The 15420-nt window shown below is 45.3% G+C and overlaps 1 protein-coding gene across 2 annotated transcripts; it reads right to left on the bottom strand.

The window, feature by feature from the left end:
• Positions 1 to 1185: 1185 nt before the first annotated feature.
• Positions 1186 to 15003, bottom strand: LOC143805279 (torsin-1B-like). Of its 2 annotated transcripts, XM_077284404.1 has the most exons (6): positions 14693 to 15003; positions 8739 to 9004; positions 6003 to 6178; positions 5184 to 5311; positions 4781 to 4878; positions 1186 to 3101 (listed from the first exon to the last, which is right to left on the bottom strand). In XM_077284404.1, the coding sequence occupies exons 1-6, from the start codon at positions 14979 to 14981 to the stop codon at positions 3063 to 3065; spliced, it is 996 nt and encodes a 331-aa protein (XP_077140519.1). In that variant the 5' UTR covers positions 14982 to 15003; the 3' UTR covers positions 1186 to 3062. The 2 variants fall into 2 exon arrangements, with proteins under 2 accessions (XP_077140519.1, XP_077140518.1); XM_077284403.1 differs by lacking the exon at positions 4781 to 4878.
• Between the last annotated feature and the right edge of the window lie 417 nt (positions 15004 to 15420).

The following is a 15420-nucleotide window of genomic DNA, read 5'->3' on the forward strand; positions in this document are numbered from 1 at the left end:
CCAAAGCTGTAATCTTCAGAAAGGTAGTATGAACTTCTATAGTAAAAATCACCACATTCATGCATCACTGCAAAACTCCATCACCCTCCCTAACATCATCACAGCAGGAATGGAGTAGTCACCGGTTATTTCCATAATTAAAATGGGGACTGTCTGCTTCGGACAATCCCTTTTTGTCAGAAGGGTCACCTAATGGTAAGGTGATCACTACTGGGACTCCCAGCAATCACCTGTGATAATTAGTTAAACCTATAGCACCCCCACAGGGTACAGGAAGAATTGCACAATTCTTATTAGAAATCAATGGACGATCCATGTAATGTATAAACCTCATGAGTCCTCCAGAGTAAGGGTACCGTCACATTTAGCGACGCTGCAGCGATCTAGACAACTATGCCGATCGCTGCAGCGTCGCTGTGTGGTCGCTGGGGAGCTGTCACACAGACAGCTCTCCAGCGACCAACGATGCCGAAGTCCCCGGGTAACCAGGTTAAACATCGGGTTACTAAGCGCAGGGCCGCGCTTAGTAACCCGATGTTTACCCTGGTTGCCAGTGTAAATGTAAAAAAAACACAAACACTACCTACTTACATTCCGGTGTCTGTCGGGTCCCCCGGCGTTCTGCTTCCCTGCACTGTAAGCGCCGGCCGTAAAGCAGAGCGGTGACGTCACCGCTGTGCTTTGCTTTACGGCCAGCCGGCGCTGACACAGTGCAGGGAAGCAGAACGCCGGGGGACCCGCCAGACACCGGAATGTAAGTATGTAGTGTTTGGTTTTTTTTACATTTACACTGGTAACCAGGGTAAATATCGGGTTACTAAGCGCGGCCCTGCGCTTAGTAACCCGATGTTTACCCTGGTTACCAGTGAAGACATCGCTGGATCGGTGTCACACATGCCGACTCAGCGATGTCTGCGGGAGATCCAGCGACGAAATAAGGTGCTGGCCTTCTAGCTCGGACCGGCGATGTCACAGCAGGATCCTGATCGCTGCTGCGTGTCAAACACAACGATATCGCTATCCAGGACGCTGCAACGTCACGGATCGCTAGCGATATCGTTGTTAAGTTGTTCAGTGTGAAGGTACCTTAAGAGACATTCTTTGTAATCACTGATGAAAATCCTGATCTAAACATGTAGGAAAGCGAATACCTGTAGATAAAATTACAGCAAAATGAAATAAGGAAAAATCAGAATAAATTTATTTAAAAAAATAAAAATATTTAATTTTGATTTTTAATACAAAAGAGATGCTAACAAATCACTTGATTGATAACCCTGTTAGGAAACCCTGTTTAAAAAAAAGCACCGTCCTGTCTGCAGCCATAAAAAAGATTTAAAAAACCCCACGGCATTATTAAGAACACATATATATTACCTGTAGTAGTGATTGAAATGTAGGAGAAAAAAAAAAAGTCCCCAAAACAAGTTTACCCTGCAGAAAAAGTGCCATATTCTACATTCTCTTGCTTTTCAGTGGAAATGTGCAGCATCCAATAATCCGTAAAAATCCATAAAAATCCATTATTTTAAGCCTACATCAAAATTTTATATACATTTAAAAAGGTCCTGATTACAACATTTTTGTAGAACATGATCTAAAATGTAGTGACACCCGAAGTCATGTGATAATCGCATCTATAGCAATGTACTGATCCGCACAGGGCAGGATTCGGTCATGCCACTAGGAGTGCAACTTAGAGGGGCTGTCCTCTGGTTCCTACTGGGAAATACAGAGTTATTAAAGGATGGAGGGGCGCCCCATTATGACTGTTATACAGCTTCAATAGACCTGGCCTGTTCATGAGTTCATTTTAGGGGGCATCTTGTAATGCTTCTATATTAATACCACCCCACTCATTACTGGTGGTGGGGGGGGTGTAAGATAAAAAGCGCAAGGAACCATTTAATAAAAATCAAGCTGAACTACCCCCTAGAACTCGGCATCACAAGTACGGATGGCAGAGGTCAAGCCATGGATAAGAAGATCATGTTGGGTACGAAGCAAACTATCCAATAAATGGTAGTGGTGTACATAAGTGGTTATCGATGCCTACCCCCAATGCCCAGAGGTGCTGTAGAGGGATCCAGGATAAGGGTCCAGGGAATGCCAATCATGCCCACCCAGCCATTGCAGATCTACAGTCATAAGTCAGTGCTGATCCCACCTATCTCCAGAACGGGGGAAGCCTTCACCCCTTCGTTCAGACTGGTTCTGCAGCTGATGTGAATGGAGAAGTGGCAGCACAGAACTGCTCTCTCTGTTCACTTCTATGGGAGTCTCCCCCCCCCCCAAAAAAAAAAAAAATGTCAAGCTCTATTTTTGCAGCTCTAACAGGAGTGAATAGAGAGCCTCATATGCACGACCACCTCTCCATTCACAGCCGCTGGGAGGTGACCCCATCTATTATACATTCATGGCATATCCGATGGTTATGCAATAAATATGACAGGAACACCCCTTGAAGCACTGGTAGGGTGGTCCTTGCATGTCCTGCACATGAGCTGGGCAAGGAAAGGGGAAGTCGTCCAGTGATCGCTCTTCTGCTTCTTCAACGCTGTAGCTAGGTGGCATTCACCAGGGTACCAGAATCCTTCTGCTGCCAATCCAAAGGGGCAACGGAGGAGCCTTCATTAACTCATTGAATCGCTGATAAAAAAAACAAGCAAACGGTAACTAATGATACCCACAACAAGTGTAGTGTTTCCTGAGATCTGTAGGTATAAAATGCCATTCAATGTGAACAGAAACCTCAATTCCTGCCATTCATAAATAGAGTGGAGGGAGGTGAAGTGTTGGGCCGCAGTAAAGTTCTGCAAAGTTTGTGGCACCATGCATGGCATCATGTCAGTGCAGCTAAATAATGAAGTCCAGCTTGGTCGACACGGTTTTACAGCCTTTGTCAGAAAACAGTTTTGTTTCTTTCGGTAAATACGTCATTTCATTAGCAACCCGAGATGCCAACGTTTCATCCTCGTGAAAGCCCCGAAGTCTGAGCTCCGCCAAGACACATTTCTTCACATGACGGAACTCCAGTGGCAGAAACGGGACAAAGTAATCTATCAGGTTCTTCTCAATGAGGCCACTATGCCAGAAGCCACCTGGGCAAGGAAGAAGGAAAACACATAATTAGTCCCGCTGATACCCCGGTACAGTAGAGATCTGGGTCCATGCATGGCATTACTGAAGACCCCCATTAGGTCAGTGGTCTTGTACACCATGACACAGGTGGTCAGGTTACATACAGATTTAATGTCAGGCACTGGTCATATTGTAGACAGGTCAACAATAGCTTTGAGGTGCACCAGAAGGTCAATGGGGTTTTCTTCTTTCAGCTTTTAATTGCACAGGCATGCTCTGTTAAAAATTATATATATATAGCGGTGATACCAAGGTAGACGTCTCGTGCCGTCTGCTTCCGATTAGCAGCAGCGGTCACCTGCTACAGTCATGAAGTCACCACTGCAGCAGTATCTGATTTTGTTAGATTTTTTTTTTTTTAATAGAGCGTGTCTGTTGAAGTCAAAACATTTACCAGGTCTTTCTCTGCATGTTGACTCACTATTCTCCTCCTCACTGTAATGTGGACCTTCAGCGAGTTGGAAGTCCATCTTGCTTTTGACCAAGTAACAGTTTTTTTGAGTGATTGATTATTTTAAAAGAAGGTGGTGATGGAGAAGTGGCTCATAAGTGTAGAAAGAAGCAGATTTGTCTGATAAGATATACCGTATTTTCCGCTTTGTAAGACGCACTTTATTTCCCCCAAATTTGGGGGGGGAAATGGGGGTGCGTCTTACAAAGCGGATATACCACTTACCGTTACAGGCTGGGATGAGGGGGTGTCCGCTGCCGCCCACCACCGCTGCTGCTGCCGCCCGCCACCGCGGTTGTCCGCTGCTGCCCGGGGTGATGCTGGAAACTCCGGTGCTGCGGGGGGCTCTGGCGACATTTTGTGAAAGACCAGAGCCCCCCCCGGCAGTTTGTCCATGCGTTCCTTCCTGTATGACTGACTCCGGGAAAATGGCCGCCGGAATCTCGGGAGATGAGATTTCAGCGCTGAGATCTCATCTCTCGAGATTCCGGCGGCCATTTTCCCGGAGTCAGTCGTACAGGAACACATGGACGAACTGCCGGGGGGCTCTGGCCTTTCACAATATGTCGGCAGAGCCCCCGCAGCCCCGGAGACAGCCCTGCAGCCCCGGAGCCCCCCTGTAGACCGCCTCATCCCAGCCTGCAGCACAGGAGCCCCGCCTGCAGCACAGGAGCCCCCCCTGCAGACCGCCTCATCCCAGCCTGTAGCACAGGAGCCCCCCATGCAGACCCCCTCATCCCAGCCTGCTGCACAGGAGCCCCCCCTGCAGACCCCCTCATCCCAGCCTGCTGCACAGGAGCCCCCCTGCAGACCTCCTCATCCCAGCCTGCAGCAATGATCCACTCCTGCCTCCAGCAACGACCCTGGGACCCTGATCCACCGCAGCCACAACCCCTGGTAAGTAATAAGACGCATGGATTATAAGACGCCCCACCAATTTATTAAAAAAAGTTTTTTCCTATTTTTTCTCCTCAAAATTTAGGGTGCATCTTATAATCCGGAGTGTCTTACAAAGCGAAAAATACGGTATAACATAGCTTTGTATGTTCATTTGGACTATTGATTTATGTAAAGTTTACTGACAATTTACAGCAACCATTTAAGGAAGCCCTCCTCCTCCTCCCCCATCAAAGTTTTTATCCTCTTAATATATTGCGGTCATCATATTATATAGCACTGTGTACTTACAACTGCTGATTTTCCCTTTATATCCAGATAATTCTTCCATCTTCCATTAGGTCTATAACATCTCGTGATTAAAAACTGACAAGCTGAATCCTTGTAAGCTGTATGCAGAAACAGGAGGTCAATTTTCCCTGTATGAGTCATGAGTCACTGCAAAATTCTATGGCAGGCAGAGTGGGGGGCAGTTGGGTCAGAAGTTGTAGAGGAGAATGATAAATGCAGGGACAAAAGACTTCCTGTTTCTACAGAGAAACTAGAAGAATTAGCTGGGTAGAACGGCAAAATGAGCAATTGTAAGTACACAATGCTATATAATATGGTGACTGCAATATATTAAGAGGATACAAATGTTGAAGGGAGGAAGAGGGGGACTTCTCTAAGATCTTGCATGGACGCAGTCACTCACTGTTTTTATTATTGAACAGCTCGACTGACAGCACATTCTCCACATCCTTCAGCTCCAGATCTTCTCTCTTTTTTCCAGAACGCCAAAATTGCAGCATCAGCCTATTGATGAGATCACCACCAGCATTGCTGAGGGAAAACGACACAGAAAAAGCCCCGATGAGGGTTATATTCCAATCCGATTTATACATTTATTACATTTTTATATACACAAATAGGCATTTGACAATCTCCCAGTGAATACAATTCCCGACTCTTCCCCTTTTGTCAGGTTCAGTGGGGTTTAACCTGCGGTCCTCTAACTTGTGTGACACTACAACTCCCAGCATGTCCTGTCAGTCGACAGCTCCCAGGACTTGCCATTTCACAACAATTGGTGGGCCGCTCCTGACTGGTCAATATTTTTATATACTACTCAGCAATTATATCCATTTCCGGGAAAACTGCCAGTCCACAGAGTTTGTCATCAAATTTTAGTACAGGCAAAACAGCAAGTACCATGGTGCAGGCGGGCACAGGGCCTTAGTTACAAGTGACCACCATGCCCATTCTCCACAAATTAGTAAGAAACAGCATTCCTTACAACTGGCCTTTTCACTACTATCAGTGGGTCTCAAATGTCAAAGATAAAAACTAGGCCTCGTTGTCCATAGCAACCAATCACAACACAGCTTTCATTTTTTCAAAGCAGTTTAAGAAATAAAATCTGTGTTCTGATTGGTTGCTGTGAGCAACAGGGTCTGCTTTACTGTTCTTGGAAGTTAAAGTTTTAGTTGCTTCTATGGTAACTTGTGACACGTGAAGATAGCAGGGGGGGTACCTGAGAAAAATAAAGATGGCTTTGCGATAGGAGACGCCGTCTAGATGCTCATAGTAGTCCAGGAAAGGCTTGATGGCGTCGATAAGACCAGGGTGGAGCTTGTCCATTTCATCAAATATAAATATGGAGCGAGCACATTTACTGGTGTTTCCTCGAATCCATGACTGAAGCTGGTCCTGAGGGAGAAGACATAATCCGCTATCTATCACATCCGATTTAGCGCTGCATCCCCTCCACTAAGAACTACAACAGGCGTCCACACATGGTGGGCCTAAAGGCCGGCATTAGGCCCCATGATTGCAGGCCAAAGAGTTGGTGTGGCCACCAGGGGACCAATATTGGCCTTTACACCTGCCATGTAGGGCACCTATCTTTGGCTATTATATAAGGCTTTAACCTCTAGGAGACATGGCCATTTTTCCCTTTTAGAGCCATAATTTTCTTTTATTTTCCTATCAATATTAACATACAATTGTGTTTTTGTTTGTTTTTTATAGGATGAGCTGTAGTATTAAACACCATTAATTTTACAATATAAAAAAAAAATGGAGTAAAAAAAATTCCATTTGCAGCAAAATTTAAAAGAAAAAAATGTCAGTTGCTTTTTTTAGGTTTTGTTATGACATTCATTTTGCAGTAGAAAAAAATGACTTGGCAATTGTAACACCAAATTAATATACGGTAGTTTTTTTTTTTTAACTACCGGAATTTAAAAAATAAAAATAAAGTTCTCGCCCGCCTTATTCTGAGAGTCAATTTTTATTTTTTCAGCAGATAGCTATATCATTGTATCAAGCCTTATTTTTCCTTTTCGGGCTGTAGTTTTTATCCTCACCATTTTGGGGTACGTTCATTTTTCTGATGCCTTTTACATGTATTTTTTGGAAGGTGACCTTGTGATTTGTTTTCCCCGTTTCAGGGTACGAACCCACGATAAGGAAATGACAGCTCTTTGGACTCCACATATTTTAGCGGCGTCCAAAACGCTGCGTTCTAATCACACAGTTAAATCCGTATGTGTTCACTGAACCATGCGGATTTAGTGCATCCAATACATGGCCATTGTGGAAATTTCTGTTGCAGAGACTGGGATCTCCGCTGCAGCTCGTAAACCTGCACCGCCGGCTAGTTTACGCTGCGTCAAATAGAAGCCCAGTGGGCAGGAGATTTCTATAAATCCCATCCATCGTGCTTCTAATGTACAACTCAGCGTTCTGAACGGAGAGCAGGTGAGCTGCTTCCAAAATGCTGCTACTCCTGATACTGGACACTGACCCTTAGGCTAGGTTCAGATTGCGTTAGGGCAATCCATTTAGCGCTAAGCGCTAGCGGATTGCGCTAACGCAATGTCTTTTTCGGGGTCGCGTTAAACGTCCCCGCTAGCACAGATCCCCGATCTGCCAGAGCGGGGAACGGACCTCGGGCGCGACGTGGACGCTGCAAGCAGCGTCCGAGGCGCGCCACAAAAGAACGGCACAGCGCTAGCTCGTGCCGAAAATGGCACGCGCTAGCAATGCGCTTTAACATTGCTGGCAATGGGAGCGCTAACGGACGCGTTGCACGGCGTTAATTTCGCCGTGCAACGCTGTCCGTTAGCGCTCACACTAAAACGCAATGAGAACCTAGCCTTAGTGTTCACTGTACAAGCTACAAATTTTTATATTTTATCTTCAGCCAAACATGCATTGATACCATGGGGTTTTTTATTGGAATTGTTTTTTATATTTCACTAATTGTCTTTTATATTTCACTAATTGTCTTTTATATTTCACTAATTGTCTTTTATTATCATTTAAGCTTCTATTTTATTAATCCACCTTATTTGATCATTTATATAATACACAGCAATACTGCAGTAATGCACAATTAGAAGTAGCCGAGCTTCATAGGTGTATTACCATGGTCGTCGCCAATATCAGAGTGCCCTTACTTAAAAAAAAAAAAAAAAAAAAAACCTTCAGAATTGCCCTTACATTTTCAGAGTGACCTGCACAAAAAAAGTTTATATTATTTTCTCTGTCTATTGAAGGGGACCTGCCAGCAGATTTGCTGCTACAAGATGCGGCCACCGACTTTCAGAGCTTAGCTACAGCATTCTATAATGTCCCCGGTCCGACATGCAAGTGAAGAAAAATAAGTTATATTATACTCACCCGGGGGAGGTCCGATAGGTGTTGCAGGTCCAGGTCCGGCGCCTCCCTCCTGCTTCATCGCGCTCCTGCGCAGGCGTACTTCTCCGCCTCTCTGACCTTTCCCAACGCCTGCGCACTACAGTACTTTACTCTGCCCTCAACAGGGCGGAGATGTACACCTGCGCAGGAGTGCCGATGCCGGGGAGCAATGAAGGAGGAGGGCGGCGTCACGAAGATGGGAGGCGCCAGACCCGGACCAGCGACACCCATCGGACCGGACCACCCCCTCCCCCGGGTGAGTATAATAAAACTTATTTCTCTTCACTTGCAGGTCGGACCGGGGGCATTATAGAATGCTGTAGATAAGCCCTGAAAGTCGGTGGTCGCATCTTATAGCGGCAAATCTGCTGACAGGTTCCCTTTAAAACACTGTAAAAGCAAAACAATACTGATATTTCATAATAATAATAATAATAATAATAATAATAATAATGTCCCCCACTCCACCCAAACAAAATTATAATTTTTCCATAACAAAACAAAAAAGGGCTAAAGAGTGCCCCAAAAAGCGTCCCACATATGAATGGAGGGTCAGTCTGCATACCTTGTACTGGGGGATCTGGCTGTTGTGTGGGAAGTGCAGGGTGGACACAAAGAGATGGACAAATTTGCTTTTCAGTCCCAAATCATAAATATTCTCTGCAATAATTTTGCTCATAAAGTTCTTGCCGGTGCCGCTCCAGCCGTGCAGGGATAATGCCAGGGGCTTCCTGGGGTTCTCATTGCTCATAAATCCATTCAGTGCCTTGTAGATGATTTGATGTGCCAAGTGCTGTCCGAAAAGTTTCTCCTCTAAGCTGAGATCTAGGGCTGAAAGAAAGAAGAAAAAAAAAAAAAAAAACTTATCCTGAGCTCATTCTGCCTGTAAGGCTACGTTCACACTTGCGTACCCGCGCTTTGCGCACGGCTGCGTACTTCCTACCTGAAGCTCCGCCCACTTCCGCACAAGTCCGCCTACTTCTACATGCGTCCTGCATACCTATCATTAACATTGGCTACGCAGGACATGTGGATGTATGCATTTCCATGCAGTCGGCAGGTGCGTCAAAACGACGCATCCGCATGTCCTGCGTACCCAATGTTAAAGATTGGGTACGCAGGACGCATGCAGAAGTTAGCAAGACAAACCCCTATGCAGGAGTGGTTCTGCAGGAGGGTGACCACAGACTATTTTTGGCTGTTTTGGTCACTTTTGCATTTTGTCATTGCTCTCACCCCTGGAGGTACTGTACAGTAGCATGAGGTGGTGTCTACAACCCTCAGAAGTTGCTCATGTAGTGCAGCTCATCCAGGATGGCACATCAATGCGAGCTATGGCAAGACAGGTAGCTGTGTGTCAGCACAGTGTCCAGGCAAGGAGCAGATACCAGGAGACAGGCCAATGCACCAGGAGACCTAGAGGGGACCGTAGGAGGGCAACAAACCAGCAGCAGGACCACTATCTCCACCTTTGTGCGAGAAGTGCCAGAGCCCTGCAAAATGACCTCCAGCAGGCCACTAACATCCATGTGTCTGCTCAAACTGTCAGAACCAGACTCCATGAGGGTGGTATGAGAGCCAGAATTCCACAAGTCTTTGTTGTGCTTACAGCCCAACACTGTGTAGGGCCATTGACATTTGACAGAGAACATAACGAGTGTCAAATTTGTCAATGGTGCCCTGTGTGCTTCACATGCGAGAGCAGGTTCACAATGAGCACATGTGAGAGTCTGGAGATGTCATGGAGAGCGATCTTCTGCCTGCAACATCTTCCGGCATGACCAGTTTGGCAGTAGGTCAGTAATGGTGAGGGTGGGACATTTCTTTGGAGGGCCGCACAGCCCTCCATGTGCTCACCAGAGGTAGTCTGACTGCCATTAGGTACCGAGATGAGATCCTCAGACCCCTTGTGAGACCATATGCTGGTTGGCCCTGGGTTCCACCTAATGCAGGACAATGCCAGACCTCATGTGGCTGGAGTGTGTCAGCAGTTCCTGCAAGATGAAGGCATTGAAGCTATGGGAAACGGGCGGGCCAGTCCCCCAGACCTGAATCCGATTGAACACATCTGGGACATAATGTCTCGCACCATCCACCAACGTCACATTGCACCACAGACTGTCCAGGAGTTGGCGGATGCTTTAATTCAGGTTTAGGAGAAGATCCCTCAGGAGAACATCCATTGCCTCATCAAAAACATGCCTAGGCATTGTAGGGAGGTCATACAGGCATGAGGAGGTCACACACACTACTGAGCATCATTTCCTTGTCTTGAAGCATTTCCACTGAAGTTGGATCAGCCTGTAATTTGATTTTCCACTTTGATTTTGAGCAACATTCCAAATCCAGACCTCCATGGGATATTCGTTTTGATTTACATTGATCATTTTTATGTTTTACTGCTTGCAACACATTCCACTACTCAAATTCACGGACGGCCTAAAATTTTTATGGACATTTGAACCCCCCCCCTAAAGATCAGAATAGGAGTGCTCTCCGACAAAGAAAGGGATCTCAGAGGACGAAAATCATACCTGACCTTTCTGTGATCCATAGATAACCAATGTAGAAAGCTGATCAAATGTTTAAAATGTCATAAAAGAATCCATCAATAAAAAGCAACAAAGCACAATTTATATAACACAAAGAACAACAAAATACACCACATAGTCCTACATATAGTATTATAGGCACCACATGGGCCCCATATACTGCTCCAAACAGAATGCGCCCCATACATTACTCCATACAGTATAGTGGTTCCATACAGTATAATGGGCCCCATATATTGCTCCATGCAGTATAATGAGCCCCATACAGTATAATGGGCCCCATATATTGCTCCGTACAGTATAATGGGCCCCATACAGTATAATGGGCCCCATATATTGCTCCATACAGTATAATGGGCCCCATATATTGCTCCATACAGTATAATGGGCCCCATATATTGCTCCATACAGTATAATGGGCCCCATATATTGCTCCATACAGTATAATGGGCCCCATACATTTCTCCATACAGTATAATGGGCCCCATACAGTATAATCGGCCCCATATATTGCTCCATACAGTATAATGAGCCCCATATATTGCTCCATACAGTATAATGGGCCCCATATATTGCTCCATACAGTATATTGGGCCCCATATATTGCTCCGTACAGTATATTGGGCCCCATACATTGCTCCATACAGTATAATGGGCCCCATATATTGCTCCATACAGTATAATGGGCCCCATATATTGCTCCATACAGTATAATGGGCCCCATATATTGCTCCATACAGTATAATGGGCCCCATATATTGCTCCATACAGTATAATGGGCCCCATATATTGCTCCATACAGTATAATGGGCCCCATATATTGCTCCATACAGTATAATGGGCCCCATATATTGCTCCATACAGTATAATGGGCCCCATATATTGCTCCATACAGTATAATGGGCCCCATATATTGCTCCATACAGTATAATGGGCCCCATATATTGCTCCATACAGTATAATGGGCCCCATATATTGCTCCATACAGTATAATGGGCCCATATATTGCTCCATACAGTATAATGGGCCCCATATATTGCACCATACAGTATAATGGGTCCCATATATCGCTCCATACAGTATAATGAGCCCATATATTGCTCCATACAGTATAATGGGTCCCATATATCGCTCCATACAGTATAATGGGCCCATATATTGCTCCATACAGTATAATGTGCCCATATATTGCTCCATACAGTATAATGGGCCCATATATTGCTCCATACAGTATAATGGGCCCCATATATTGCACCATACAGTATATTGGGCCCCATATGTTGCTCCATACAGTATAATGGGTCCCATATATTGCTCCATACAGTATAATGGGCCCCATATATTGCTCCATCTACTATATAATTGTCTAAGGGTCACTTCCGTCTGTCACGGATATTCATTGGTCATGGCCTCTGTATGTCATGGAAATCCAAGTCGCTGATTGGTCGTGGCAAAAGGCCCACGACCATTGCCACGACCAATCAGCGACGGCCATAGTCTGGCAGCGAAATGGCCGCTGCTTTACTGCCCTGCAGTCAGCGCTGAGCGCTCACACAGGGTTAATGCTAGCGTTAACGGACCGCGGTGTAACGCACTCCGTTAACACAGCTATTAACCCTGTGTGATCAATAGTAAAAAGATCTAATGTTACAAATAATAATAATAATTAAAAAAAAAAAAGGTTATTCTCACCCTCCGACGTCGCGCGCTGTCCTCGGCAGTGCAAGCGGCAGGTTCCGGTGCCAAGGATGCTATGCGAGAAGGACCTGCCATGATGTCACGGTCATGTGACCGCGACGTCATCACAGGTCCTGTGCTCATACCAACCCTGGGACCGGAAGCTGCCGCGTGCACCGCACACAGGACTTCAATGGGCCTCCGGCAGGTGAGTATATGTTTATTTTTTATTCTAAGTCTTTTTTAACCACGCATATAGTGCCCACATTGCTATATACTACGTGGGCTGTGTTACATACTGCGTGCGCTCTGTTATATACTACATCTCTGTGCTATATACTATGTAGCTGGGCAATATACAACGTGACTGTCCAATATACTACGTGCTCTGTGTTATATACTACGTAGCTGTGCAATATACTATGTGGCTGTGTCAGTTCTGTTATATACTACATCAACTGTGCAATATACTATGTGGCTCTGCTATATACTACGTGGCTGTGCAATATACTATGTGGCTCTACAATATACTACGTGGCTATGTTATATACTATGTGGCTATGCTATATACTACGTCGCTGACCAATATACTACATACCTGTGCAATATACTACGTAGCTCTGTTATATACTACGTAGCTCTGTTATATACTACGTAGCTCTGTTATATACTACGTAGCTCTGTTATATACTATGTAGCTCTGTTATATACTACGTAGCTCTGTTATATACTACGTAGCTCTGTTATATACTACATAGCTCTGTTATATACTACGTAGCTCTGTTATATACTACGTAGCTCTGTTATATACTACGTAGCTGTTATATACTACGTAGCTCTGTTATATACTACGTAGCTCTGTTATATACTACGTAGCTCTGTTATATACTACATAGCTATGTTATATACTACGTAGCTATGTTATATACTACGTAGCTATGTTATATACTACGTAGCTGTTATATACTACGTAGCTATGTTATATACTACGTAGCTATGTTATATACTACGTAGCTATGTTATATAGTACGTAGCCTGTGCTATATACTACCTACATATTCTAGAATACCCGATACGTTAGAATCGGGCCACCATCTAGAACAGTATAATGGGCCCCATATATTGCTCCATACAGTATAATGGGCCCCATATATTGTTCCATACAGTATAATGGGCCCCATATATCGCTCCATATTCCCGGAGCACTGGCACCGGGGCTGGGGAATGGGCAGGAGGTGAATACCTGAAGCAGGCGAAGGGGCTGTAGTGCACCGAATCCCTTCAGGCTGCCATGACGTGACTCTTTCTGGGACAAGTCCTGTTTGTACTGTACATGGCAGCCTTTTTAGCACATGCACAGTACAAACTTCGGGGGGGGGGGGGGGGGGGGATTCACAGATGGCAGAGAAAAGAACCGGGCTTTTACAGACGGCTGGCAACTATGACCTAGAGAATCATGTTACCAGGACAATGAGCACTGAGAACTAACTGGACCACCCACCAAGAAAAAAAAACAAAAACCCAGTAGAGGACTAGGTGCATTTTTCCACCGTTCTACCCATTGGGAATTATTTTTCCAGTTTTTCCAGTACATTATATGACGTAATTCAAAAATAAAATAAAGCGCAAAAATGACAATTCCCCAGGTCAGATAGAGGGTTATCAAGGTCTCTAAGTCCCATCAGTGAGTAGAAAGTCTTCGGCTACGTTCCCACGACGCGTGTTTGACGTTGCAGAATTTCTTACATTTATTACTTACATTTTTAGGTGCGCTTATTAACATGCGTTTTTATCGTGGTTTTACTCATGGGTATGCTTTAAACAAAGCCGCTTTACTTCTTGTAACTCTAGTGTTAGGCTTTGACAAATCTTTGATACACTTAGTTGTGGAGTTCATACGTATTTGATGCGTTTCCGCACAGAAATACACTGTGAATTTTTTTTTACCTGTGGAGTTTCCGCACCTAACACAAGTCTATGGGGACAATCCGCATATAAAGCTCAGCGGACCCGTAAGACAAGCGGCCATGCTGCAGATCTGACCCCCGCACCGCAGCCCGGATTACTCATGTGTGAGCGTGGCCTGAGGCTCTGTGCACAGCTGAGACTATTCTCTGAAGTCCATAGCTGATACATTGCAGCAAACTATCAGCACAGTACAGCTATGTGCCGCACCAGTAGACATTGGTGCTCAGGCCCCCATTTCCCAATATGAGGGTCAGATGTGGTGCCCACAGTGCAGGACTACAACTCCCAGCAGGGAGGTAACCCATCACTACTCCCATCTAACCTGTGCTATTGAAGGGCTTGTCCACCAGGCAGCACTCCACCAGCCGCCCGCAGTAGAACTTTGGGGAGGACAGGTAGCCTGTAAGAGCGGAGGCGGCTGCTATAGCGAGACCCGTGGTGATGGGCTCCAGGGACACGGCGACATGGAGGAGCGGAGACGCCAGAAGCAAGAAGAGGAGCCACGTCCCGGGACACGACCTCCTGACAGCAGCCATGGGATCCGGGAGCAGTGCGCAGGCGCACAGGAGCCCTGTGCTGCTACTGAGCGGCCCGCACTGACCAATCGGCATTTTTTCTTATTCAAAAACCACGCCCACCACAGTGTACCCGCTATTACCACGCCCACGTGTGAGTGACGTCATAGAAGGGCGCTTCAACTGTGCACTTTCACTTTCATTTCTACTACTTCTGCCTGGGAAATGGGACTATAGAATTAGTTTCACCCTGTCACTAAAAAAATATTTAGAACCCGGTACCATGGTGATAGTTACTAACTCATTAAAACCAACACTCTAAAGCCAACAACAAAGAGTTATCTACACTTTTAAGAGACTTTTTTTTTGCTTTCTTCTAACGTTCCCGACCGGACGATATTCCGATTTCGCACGTTTGTCTTTTCCTCCCCTTCTTCCAAGAGCCGGAATTTTTTTTTCATTGACAGATGTATGAGCGCTTGTTTTTTTTTTTAGCTTTAAATGATACCATCCATGTTACCATATAATGTACTGA

This window comes from Ranitomeya variabilis, chromosome 2, assembly GCF_051348905.1.
Source record: "Ranitomeya variabilis isolate aRanVar5 chromosome 2, aRanVar5.hap1, whole genome shotgun sequence".
In the NCBI taxonomy this organism is placed as follows: domain Eukaryota; kingdom Metazoa; phylum Chordata; class Amphibia; order Anura; family Dendrobatidae; genus Ranitomeya; species Ranitomeya variabilis.

Coding starts and splice junctions, on each gene's coding strand:
- LOC143805279 (XM_077284403.1), bottom strand. CDS start 14,981: ATGCCGATTGGTCAGTGCGGGCCGCTCAGTAGCAGCACAGGGCTCCTG. Junction 6,179..8,738: donor GCCAGATCCCCCAGTACAAG/GTATGCAGACTG, acceptor CTTCTCCCTCAG/GACCAGCTTCAGTCATGGAT. Junction 5,312..6,002: donor GCCATCTTTATTTTTCTCAG/GTACCCCCCCTG, acceptor GTTTTCCCTCAG/CAATGCTGGTGGTGATCTCA.